The 12,429-nt window shown below is 31.9% G+C and overlaps 1 protein-coding gene across 1 annotated transcript; it reads right to left on the bottom strand.

Annotated features, from left to right (window-relative positions):
- Positions 1-3,573: 3,573 nt before the first annotated feature.
- Positions 3,574-6,278, bottom strand: LOC120263189. Its single transcript, XM_039271076.1, has 4 exons — positions 6,087-6,278; positions 5,460-5,534; positions 5,213-5,353; positions 3,574-3,956 (listed from the first exon to the last, which is right to left on the bottom strand). Exons 1-4 carry the CDS (start codon positions 6,276-6,278, stop codon positions 3,669-3,671), a joined length of 696 nt encoding a protein of 231 aa, XP_039127010.1. The 3' UTR covers positions 3,574-3,668.
- Positions 6,279-12,429: the final 6,151 nt, after the last annotated feature.

The following is a 12,429-nucleotide window of genomic DNA, read 5'->3' as shown; positions in this document are numbered from 1 at the left end:
AAGTCAGAATGCTAGAGTGTGACTGCCTTTGTGCCTCTCCAAATGAATGTGCTCACTCGAATACGAGGAGGTTGGCACACACTCTAGCATCTCACACCTGACCTATGTCTTCGCGTTTGAACCTTAGCAAGATCTCCTCCAAAATAGGTGCATTATGATCCACATTGGCCTATTTCCTTCATACTCGGCCTCACAACCCTACCTGCATAAAAGTAACATAAAAACACACATATTAGTGTAAAAACCTGAGAAAAGTAATGCTCAATATAAGGAATGAACGCTTCGCATTCATATCGCGCAAGCACTTATCAGAAAGGTTGTGACTCATGGAACAAAAGAGCAGGTGCAATAGAACTGGAGTTGAGGATGGGAACAGAAACCTGACACCAACCAGTAGTAGTGGGGTAAGTAGGATGAGAAGTGGTGGAAGAAAGTTTGGCATAGGGAAATAGGGATTCTATAAACCTGACATGACGAGAGATGTAGAGTTTATGAGTTGTGGGATCAAGACAATAGTATACACTTTGAGTGGCCGAGTAACCCACAAAAATACATGGAGTGGAGCGAAAGTCAAATTTGTGTGTATCATATGGAAGAAGCCATGGACAGCAAAGGCAACCAAAACTTCGGGGCTTGAGATAATTGGGAGGATAGCCAAAAAGACATTGAAATGGAGATTTGAGAGAGAGTGGCAGTGGGTAGGCGATTAATGAGATAGGATGCTGTAGTAAATGAAAGAGACCAATACTGAAGAGGTAATTGAGCATGGGAAAGAAGAGAAAGCCCTATTTCAACAATGTGGTGATGTCGCCGTTTAGCAAAACCATTATGCTCAGGCGTATGTGGAGGAGAAGTGATATGGGAGATACCATTGATAGTGAAAAAAGAAGAGAGAGATTGATATTTCCCACCATTGTCAGAGTATACGGTTTTGATAGGCTTCTCAAAATATTTTTCAACTAAGGCCTTAAATCTAATGAAAATTGCTTGAGTATCAGACTTCTTTTTTAAGAGGATAAAACCAAACATATTTGGTGAAATAATCCACAAAGATAACATAGTATTTGTATCCATCAAAAGAATAAACAGGAGAAGTCCATAAGTCTGTATAAAGAAGATCAAGAAGAGATTGAGAAGTCAAAGTAGACTGATGAAATGGAAGCTGATGGCTCTTATTACACTGACAAGCATTACAATAAAAAGAAAAATCACTACTAACATTGAGTTTTAAAGAAGCAACAATAAATTTGAAAACTGCTAAAGAAGGATGCCCTAAATGATGATGCCAGTCATAGACAAAAGCTTTAACGCTGGAATAGGCCACGATAGAGGAAAAAGAAGAAGACAACTCATAGATCCCATTGTTAGATGGCCCCATAAGAAAAGATACTCCCTTGAGTCGATCCTTCACAGAATAGGAATCAGATGAGAAAAGAATGAGAAGATTATTGTCTTTACAAAATTGGGAAATGGAAATGATATTGCGATTCATAGTAGGGACACATAAGACATTGGAAATAGAAAGGTATTTGGAAGAACTAGAGATAAGAGCAGAACCTGTGTGAGTGATAGGAAGCCTAGTGCCATCACCAATCACTATTTCTTCAATGCCATCATAGGGTTGGTGTAAAGAGAGATTAGCTAGATCTTGGGTAACATGATGAGAATTCCCTGAGTCTAGAAGCTATTGTTTCGAGGGAAGAGAGGCAGAAGCAGTAGCAACATGAGCTTGGGGAGAAGTGGACATGTAAGGAGGGGGAGGAGAGGGGCGAATGTTGGGATATTTTTCCAGGAAAATGGGACATTTGTGAAGCGAGTGACCCTTTGTGTGACACTATTGACACTTGCCAAGGAAGGGATGACTGCTAGGGAAGGATGAGGGAGAGTTGTTGGTGGACTGAGAGTAGGTGTTGGTGCGATGGGAGAAGTTGGGCGAGTGTTGTGGCAGTTGATATTGGGAAGAAGGTTTAGGATGATGGAAGGAAGTGAGTGACTGGTGTGGTAAACGATGTGAGTAAGATTGAGCAGACCGACTTGTGGTGGGGTTGGCAGTAGTAGGCATGACACGAAGAAGTGGTTGACTGTTGATAGCGAGCTCATGATTTATAAGCTTCTCGTGAAGTTCAGCAAATGAGATGGGAGAATCACGAGCATTGACGGCGTTGATGACGCCTTGGTACGAGTCATCTAAGGCTTCCAAAACACGATCAATAATATCCCCATGTGGAATGGGAGCACCAAGTAGAGCAAGATGATCAGCACACGCCTTGATAGAATATGCATAAAGTCGGTACTTGTTTGAGGCCCTTTGGTGATGTTTTTGAATTTAGCTTTAAGTTGCTTAATGTGTCCTCAAGATGAGCTGGCAAAGGTCTGAGCAAGAGTACCCCATAGTTGCTGAGTGGTGGTAGTGAGGGAGATGAGCGGAACAATATTATGATCTAGTGTACCAATGAGAACACCAAAGAGAAGACGATCTTGTTGAGTCTATGTTAGATAGGCAGGGTTGGAAGAAGACGTAGTATTTGTGACAATGGTTGACGATGGAGCAGGGAAGGAGCCGTTAAGATATTTGAAAAGGCCATAACTCTCAATGGTAGCCTCGATTTGTAGTTTCCACGAGAGATAGTTTTGTGAGGTAAGCTTGAGTGTGTGAATCAATATCATTGGGAATAGTATGGGTAGACATGCTGAAAGGAAGGAGAGAAAAAAAAAAGATGGATCAGAACGAGGCTCTGATACCATGTAAAGATTGTGAAAAGTTCATTCGTATTAGTTGTAAAGATTACAATATATAGCAACATGCTAAGATTTCAACAACCTAGGAGATATACATGGGATAACAACTAATAGTTACAACAAACAAATGAATATAGATAGACTTTAACAAACTTAATCCTAACATCAACATCAAGTCATACATAAAGTGACCAACGATTATCTGATATATTAACGCTGAATTTTTATGTAAGATATTTGTGTCTCATTAAAAAATAGGTTCAAATCTCAATTTACATAGGATGAGAGCATAAGTGTTATAATAGAACTTATGTTTGCACTCTTTGTGTATACTCACTCCTGACACGTATTTTGTTCACATTTATCAAAATATATATTACGTAGGATGAGAGCATAAGTGTAATAAAGCTTATATTTGCACTCTTTGTATTTGCTCACTCCTGACACATAATTTATCTACATTTATCAAAAATAAATATATATATATATGAAAGACATGCATGGGTTGCTAACACAAGCTACATAACCTAACAATATCCATCCTCCAAGTGCCACTGACTGCAGCCATTCTGATAAGCAGCACCCTCATCAATTTAAATAATAATATCAAACACTTGAAACTTTTATTAATACATCTCCCTCAATGCATACAACACTCCAAAATAATGAACAGTGACATGGTCAAAGCACAATAAAATAAAAACACATACAAAGAGAATCAAAGTACACAATTCAGAGCTTGAGCATTGCATCACCCCATAAAATAACACATATAAATCCATATATAGATATCTGTGTTCATTGTTTTTTCCATTACATGAAAACACTGCAAAATTGGCGGGCAAAGCCACACCTAATTCAGTAATGGAAAATACATGCTCCCAAAATGGTCATTAGCTTAGACCGGGGCATTATGGGAAGGAAGAGAGTCAGGAAAGAGGAGACCTTTGAGGAGCACCCTTTCTTCTGTTACTCAGAGAGAGAACAATTTGAGGGATAAAACTGGCATTCTTTTTCTTCTTGTTGTTCTTGTTGGGCATCTGTGAAGTTGAAGATGTTGATGCATTTGATGGACCAGGCAATGGATCATCATCCAAGAAAGAGTTTGGTGTCATAACATGAACATCTTCTTCCAAATGAGACAAAGCTAATTCTGATTCTTTGAATTGGTGCAGTATGTTCCCCAGGTCCTCTCCTCCCAACACCACATGCTCCACCTGTTTCCCATAATGCCCCTTGTTAAAGCATTTTTTTTTTTTAAAAGAACCTTTTCTCTTACTTCAATTTTGTATAATTAATATTCTTCTTTGCCATAATGCCCCTTGTTAGTAGCATGAAATTAAAAGAAAAAAAGTATTCTCTTACTTCAACTTATATGGATAATCTTCTTCTTTCCCATAATGCCCTTGTTAGTAATGCAAATAAAAAATTTAAAAATAAATAAATAATAAAAGTTCCCTTACTTCAATTTGTATGTATTATCTTGTTTTCCCATAATGCCCCTTGCCAATAATGTAAACAAATTATTCTCTTACTTCAATTCGTATGTACAATCTTCTTGTTTCCCACAGTGCCCCTGTTAGTAGTCTAAATACAAAAATTTAAGGGGGAAAAACCATTCTTTACTTCAATTTGTATGAATAATCTTCTTGTTTCTCACAATGCCCCTTGTCAATAGCCTAAATACAGATTTTTAAGAAAAAAAAAAACTATTTCTTCAATTTGTATGTATCATGCTCTTGTTCCTATAATGACCCTTGTTAGTATGAACTAAACAAAAATATTCTTTCAATTCAATATGAATAATCCCATATTTCCCATAATGGCCCCTTATTACAAAAAAAAAAAAAAATTAAGAAGTTCTCTTATTTCAACATGGACGTATAATGTTCTTGACTTCCACAATGCCCCTTATTAGTATGAACTAATTAAAAAAAAACTCTCACTTCAATTTAAATAATCTCAATGTTTCCCATAATGCCCCTAATTACCAAAAATAAATAAACAAATAAAACATTCTCTTACTTCAATTTGTAAGTATATTCTTCTTGTTTTCCATAATGCCTCTTTTTAATATGAACCAATAAGAAATCATCTTATTTCCTATAATGCCCATTGTGTCACCATCAACAAAAATATTCTCACTTTAGTTAGTTTAATATAAATGAAGAACAAATAGTAGACATGAGTAAAATCAAACATATTTTATAAAATAACTAAAAATAATAATAATAATAATCAATTATCTTTTATAATTGATATAGATTTCCTCACAATTACCTTTTTCTTTATTCTTGAGAAAAATATAAACATTTATTCCCCCCTTCTAAATAGACCAAAAAAGCCTATTCCCCTATTACTCAACTATGGCAACCAAAAATTATCAAATGAATCATCTTCTATATATATATATAATATTAAGATAAAAATTAAAAATAAGAAAAATAAAAAATAGAAAGGGATAGAAAAAAACCTTGCAAGATAGAGAGCAAAAGTGGAAAGGCTCTTGAAGGATTCTATCACAAGTCAAACATAAATTTCCGGAACCTTTGGAAGGTCTAGATTGAGGCCTTGGCTTCAAAAACACTACTTTTGCACTGTTTATAGTGTAAGGCTGCCATTCAAATTAATTAATTAATTAATTAATTAACTAATTAATCAATTCAATAACAATTACACTGAAATTAAATATATATATATATATATATATGTGCACTAACCTGAACATGAGAACAATCAATCAGCTTCTCCAAATCATCCAAACGAACCACATCATTGTAAACATATCTCCTCACCTGAATTATTCATTTATTTAATTTTTTTTTTTGGGCAAGATAAAAATGAACAAATTATTCCCATAATGACCCTAATCTTCTTCCCAAAATAACCACTTCCTGTTTGAGCGCGCATGTGTGGTCAAATTGGGCACCTATTTCCAAATAATTTATTTTATTGACCGAAACGTTTCATGACAGAACAGACAAAGCATTGGAAAGACCATTTTACCCTTTAAATAAGGGTAGAATCGTAAATTTGTCTAAAGGGGATTGGCTTGACCTCGAGAGTTGGTGAAAACGGCAAGCCGACTTCATTTATGAGCATTGGGAAGCATGAAATCAGAGAATTTACCAATCAGACAATAAGAATTTTCAGAATATTATTATTACACATTAATTAATTAATTAATTAATTAATATATCTAATTAAAAAAAAAAAGAAAGGAGAGAGAACAGATATGAGAAACAAGAACAAATCAAATTTTAAAAAAATAAAATAAAATTCCCAAGAAAAAATTAAAGAGAAAAGGGAAGAGGAGTGACGGAAGAAGAAGGCATGCAGAAGATGACCTGGAGAAGAGGATGAGAAGGATGAGAAAAAAGGCAGTGAGAGCAGATGCTGGTGCAGCAGTGAAGGCAAAAGATGTTCTTCTCAAACTTCTTGCACTTCTTGTTCTCATGAACTTCACATCCCACAAAGAAACACTCTTCCACTAGTCCTCCCAACCATCCTGGCATTTCCCCTCCTCCATTTCTCACCATTTCTTCTTCTTCTTCTTCTTCTTCTTCTTCTTCTCTTTCTCTGTATTTTTTTCCTTTTCTCAATCTATGTGTATATATATCTAGAGAGTAAGAAATGTGGAGGAAAGGAGGTATATATATAGAGAGAGGGGAGAGGGGAAGTGGCTGCTAGGGATTGGAACAGGACAGGTATCTAAGAAAGGAAATTTTAGAAAATTTAGAATTTTTAGAAAATTTAGAATTAATTAATGAATTTTTTTAGGTGGTTTTATTGGTTTGGCAATTGGTGTTGTGTTGTATTGTGTGTGTGTGTGTGTATGTTTTTGGGTTTTGTGTATAGCTAGATTTGGAAAAGAAAAGAGTGATTGATAAATATGCAGATAATGACTATATAAGTACAGGAAAGAAATTATTATTATTATTATTATTATTATTATTATTATTATCTTTTACTACTTGTTTGTCAAAAATTCCATGCCATACTTTGTCTATATTATTGAGAGATGATCCACACTTGGATTTTATGATAGTTATGACGGAACTAAGATGTGATTTATCTCCACCGTTAGATTGCCTCAATTTAGTAATTTTTAAAATAAATGCTAGCAATTTTTTTAGATAATTACCAATCTATCTTTATATTATATTATAATTAAAAAATAAAATTTATAAACCCATGATTAAGAATGAGTCATGTTTTGGTTCCATGATAGCTACTATAGAACCAGAGTTTACTGGATTATTTTTCTTTAAAAAAACACTTACAATAAAAAAAAGTTGGTATTTATTTATTTATTTTTAATTTAGAGGTCAAAGATTGAATCTTGTAATTTTATCCATATTAATTAAAAAGTAAAAAAATAAATATACAAGAAAAAAATGGAAAATAAATACAAAAGAATTTTTTTTTAAAAAAAGAAAATTACTTATAAATATATTATTTTTTTTATAAAAATGGCTATTTTTAGGGGCAGACATAGGGGCTAGCAGAGGTTGAAGCCCCCCTCGACGAGGGCGAGATTACCTTTCAGACAACATAATATTTATTGGTTTCAATTTTTCTATATTTAAATTACTATAAAATAAAATATTTGGACACATGAAAGTATGTAATATAGCTGTGCTTAAATGGTTAGTGGGCCTAACTATAAAGTATGTGACCTTGGTTTGAATCTTCCATGGTGCATGTGTAATTTTCACATTCTATTTTTTTATTCATAAAAAATGGCACTTGTCGTCTATTATTCAAAAAATAAATAAATAATAAGGCTTAGCAAATATATTATAACACATGGAGCATGTATGTGTTGTTTTCCCATTGCGTTTTTTATTTAAAAAAAACTACTAGGATTTCAAAATTTTAATATGAGTTTATAAAAAAAAATTATAAATCTTATATAAAAATTTTAGTAATAAAAAATAAATAAATTAACATGAGGCCCAGCACATATATTATAACATATATGCATGTTATAATTAATATACCATGTATGATAAAATGAAGGAACAAATTATGGTTTTTATAAACATTAGTTTAGTTGTCTCTAGTGAGAGGATCGATTTTACCATGTTTTTAAAAAATATAAATTTGCGAAATGTAGTTATTTTTTATTAGATTTTACCATGTTTTTAAGAAATGCAAACTTGTAAGATGTAGTTACTTATGAGTTGAATTGTTGAAAATCGAGATGTAGTTATTTTTTATCAGTTAAATTGTTGAAAATCCCATATGTTTGCTATCGGTAATAAAAAAATAATAATTATATTTTATGTTTTTTCAATATGTGTCCTACCATCGAGTCCTTGTTCCATCACTAATATTTTTATTGTTTTGTGGCAACTAATACCTGACGTGGCTTGACTTGAGAACAAGTCTATAAGTAAAAATAAAATTTTCTAATTCATATGTCGAGTTGAATGTTTTTTTCTTCTTAATTTATTTTAAGAAAAAATTACTTGCATACTCCTGCAAAACCATGAAATTGCTTAAACACCCCTATAAAAATACTATTTGCTTGTATACCCCATAAAACTAACTTTTTTACTTATATATTCTGTTGTTAGTTACCGTTAGCCACCGTTATGGAATTAACCATAGTTCCCACTTAACCCAACTTAACAAAATTACCCAATTACAATTAACATCATCCAACCTAAGCCATCTGAGAAAAATTTCTAAACTTCTCAGCCACTCAGCCGCCATCTTTTGAGGTTCACTTCTCACCAATCCCTTCAAGCCATGCCATCTCACTCGCCAGCTCTTTCAAATCGGTGTCAGAGACATCTACGCTATCCCCGGAGGTTTCAACCTAACCCTATCTGGACCATCTCAATGCCGGCTACGCCCGACGCCGTGGCATCCGCTCATGTGCCATTGCCTTCACCTTCAGAGGTCTCAACGTGATCAACACCGTCGCCGAAGCTTACTAGGAGAACCTCCCAATTTTAAAGAATTTTATGGGGAACTTGTTTGTTCAAAAAATTTGATGTCCTTTAGAGAACTTGATGGTAAAAAAACTTGATATTGGATGGATGTTCAAAAAAAATTATTAGACTTCTTTCTTATAAATTTCATATGTGATTATATTTTGAGTAGGTGTATGAAATTATTTGTTATATATTGTTACATGTCATAATTTTTACCTATTTTTAGGTTTTGTTTGTAAAGAGCAAGTGATAATATAAAAATTTTTAGAGATGTTTGTAAAAACCTTAAAAATATTAATTTACTCAAAAATTCATGATTTTTAATAATTCTTAAAAATTATTAAAGCATATATAAAAGAATTACATTGGTTATCTATAATTTAAATAATTAAAGTCTATAAAATATAATAAAAAAAAATTGATGGGTATATTAACAAACCCATAATAGTCATTTGTTGAATGAAGTTAGTAATGTCTACAAAATAAGAAAAAAAAATTTAGAGGGGTATAGAAGCAAACCCATTTTGGTAATTTACCCTTATTCCATCCATTGATTTAACACCATTAAGAATCAACATAACCATAGGGGCATATAAGTAAATATAATTGATTTGTAGGGGTATACAAGCATATATCATTTTTATGAGGGTATTTAAGTAAATTCATGATTTTACAGAGTTATGCAAGTAAAAATCTTTTATTTTAACAGTTAAAATAAATAATAGCTCACAATTTATGAGGCCCAGTTTTCTTAATAACTAATTCAATAAAAATAGAATTGCTATTTTAATGCAATATTTTAATTTTAAAATTTTGGCTTTTTAATATTTTCAAAAATATATCAAAGCAATTATTTAATACCAATTTTCTCTTGCATTCTTGCACTATTGATCTTTTAGTCTATTGGCACTGGTACCTTACATAAGGTATTTATGTCTTACCAAGAAGACATGTTTGAATCTCAGCTTACCCAGGATGAGAGTACATATGTGTTGAGATATTAACTTTATGTCGATGTTTGCCTTTGACACATAACTTGTCCATGTTTTTGTCATCTTACTCGACCTAAAAGTTTCTCAGCTCCTATTTCTCAAATTGGTTTTAAATCATTATAAAAATTTAATATAACAAATGTTATTTTGGTATAGGATTCCGTTCCATCTTGTTTGGTTGGGGTTTTTGTTTTGAGGAGGTCACAGTGTTTTGGCCAATTTCCACTTTGGTCATTATTTTTTAATTTGTATCAAAGAGGTCATCCGAATTTGATTTCATTTCATTGAGCAATCACTCTTGGTTTTCCGGCCAAATTTATCTGAAGTGTTAGCCGGAGATGCCACGTTACATTAAATTATTTATTTCTTCACACCCAGCTAGACATAATACATCAGCAAAGTTCCACGTTATTTTAATTAATCCACTCAGCAAGCACAGTCAGCGCACAGTCATCGTCTTCTTCACTTCTCTCTTTCAACTTCCCGTTTTCAACAGAGCCAGGGGAAGAGAATCAGTGGAGGTCTACCGTTTGGTTATCAATTCAGGGTTTTTCCATAGGCTGATAAGGAAGCGAAGCGAAAGATTGGAAAAGAACCTAGACCTTCGTACCTAGGGCATCGTCAGATGGAGTTGAAAGTTAGGACATGTGACGGAGTTCACAGGGAATGCTTGTATAAGTGTTTTTTGAGTCTTTTTTCATGATTGTATAACCCATCCGGTCTTCAGAGGAAGATGGAAGAGAATGGCTAGTGAATGTGCAGTGAGATGATGTTCTGAAAGCAATCATAATTCTTTTTTTTTGTGCAGATTGAGATTGTTGCAGATTATACATGTTGCAACTATACATGTTGTGTGCAAGAAAAAACCATGGATGAATTGCTCCAGATTCAAATCTTGAAATGAATTTAAATAAAAGTGCTGAAAAACCATGAATTTTCTTCCCCTAGCTCTGCTGAAAAGGGAAGTCGAAAGAGGGAAGTGAAGAAGACGATAACTGTACGCTGACTGTGCTTGCTGAGTGGATTAATTAAAATGGCGTGGAACTTTGCTAACGTGTTATGTCCAGCTGGGTGTGAAGAAATAATTAATTTAATGTGATGTGGCATCTCCGGCTTCCACATCAGATAAATTTAGCCGGAAAACCAAGAGTGACCACTCGGTGAAATGAAATCAAATTCAGATAACCTAAATGTTTAAACTTTATGAAAAGACCAAATTGTCCTTTATTAGTTTAAAAATCTACCATAATATCCTTTTAAAATGTAATTTCATTTTTCATATTATTGATTTTTTCTTATGTATCAATTGAAGATTAATAATATTATATTTTTTTTAAAATTAAAATAATAATATAAAATAATATACAAATATAAAAAAATTGAGTAATTATAGTATTAATTTAAAAATAATATTATTATTTGTAAATGTTATTATTATACAAATAATATTATTACTAATATTGTAATTAATATTAATAAAGTTTGTACAAAATAATGTTAGATATATATAAAAAAATTTATTATAATCAATTTTATATAAAAAATAAATTGGTAAAATACACATTACATTTCTCCTCACTTGCATAATAAAACCTTGATTTTTTTTTTTAAAAAAACCACTTTAAAAAAAAACTATATATACAAATGAGGGAACTTCATTGATACTTTAAAAGGAAAGTAAGATCAGTTCCTTTCAAATTTTTTAATTAAATTACAAAATTCTTTAAATTTATCAAATCTTTTATACATTCCTAATCAAACCTTACTTTTAAATTTAAATTAAATTAAAATTATAAAATTGTTTTTATCTTACTCACCTGCCAATGCACTCTCTTTCTCCAGGATTGCCCTTAATGCAAAGAAGACGAGCTCAGTCCTTTACGCTTGCTCGCTCAATGTCCCTAAGCTTCATAGCGAGTAATAGAGTTATTTTTTATATTCTATTAAAATATTGAAAGCATGAATCAGATGGCTAAAAAATAAATAAATAAGATCAAAGGGTTTATATGATTCCAATGAAAATCTACATTGAGTTTCTAGTAATTTTCAAACAAAAAAACTTTTTTATTATATTAATTTCATTTGCTCACTAAATTGAGTACATTCATACTGTATCCATTTTTCAATCATCAGTTTTCGACTTTATTAACTCTTGATTGTCACAATCCTCATGAGTTGGCCCAGATTCAAAATCTATGATGATTTGGGGTTCAATGTTAACAAATCAATCCCTTTTGGGCACATAACATCACTTATCAAATTAATATTAATGGAAAGTTAATAATAATAAGTTTAAAAACATTTAATTTTAATTAATATTAACTAAATCAAAATTTTACTTCAATTTAAGGTTTTTTCAGAAATCACAAGGATTTTTTTAAGTGAAAGATGTTATGATTGTGTTTTTTTTATGCTTGTTTGATTTTCTTTTTATTCTATTTATTTATTTTTCTTTAATTTTTGCTCAAAATGAGACTTTAAAATGTGATATATCGAGATATTAGTTTAGTTTTTCGTTATCATTATGAATAATTTGAAAATATAATAAAATAAAAAGTAATTGAAAAAATGCATTGGTCCCAAAGAATTGGGCCAAACAAAATGGCCATTCCAATACAAAGGGCCCATTTCATGTTTGCGTGTGTGTGTGTGTTTTATTTTAATTTACTTCTAGAAAAAATTTAAAAATTAGTTATTTTATTTTTGGGAAAAAAATTGTTTATGTCTACGTGTTTAATTCATACATAATTTCA

This window comes from Dioscorea cayenensis, chromosome 6 (genome assembly GCF_009730915.1).
Source record: "Dioscorea cayenensis subsp. rotundata cultivar TDr96_F1 chromosome 6, TDr96_F1_v2_PseudoChromosome.rev07_lg8_w22 25.fasta, whole genome shotgun sequence".
In the NCBI taxonomy this organism is placed as follows: Eukaryota; Viridiplantae; Streptophyta; class Magnoliopsida; order Dioscoreales; family Dioscoreaceae; genus Dioscorea; species Dioscorea cayenensis.
The sequence above is the reverse complement of the archived record's forward strand: the minus strand, read 5'-3'. Positions and strand labels throughout refer to the sequence as shown.

Bases quoted from the DNA above. Each gene is read 5' to 3' on its own strand.
- LOC120263189 (XM_039271076.1), bottom strand. From the start codon at position 6,278: ATGGTGAGAAATGGAGGAGGGGAAATGCCAGGATGGTTGGGAGGACTA. The intron at 5,535-6,086 runs GTCATCTTCTGC...TGAATAATTCAG, and splicing joins CTTCTCATCCTCTTCTCCAG to GTGAGGAGATATGTTTACAA. The intron at 5,354-5,459 runs GTTAGTGCACAT...TTTGAATGGCAG, and splicing joins TTGATTGTTCTCATGTTCAG to CCTTACACTATAAACAGTGC.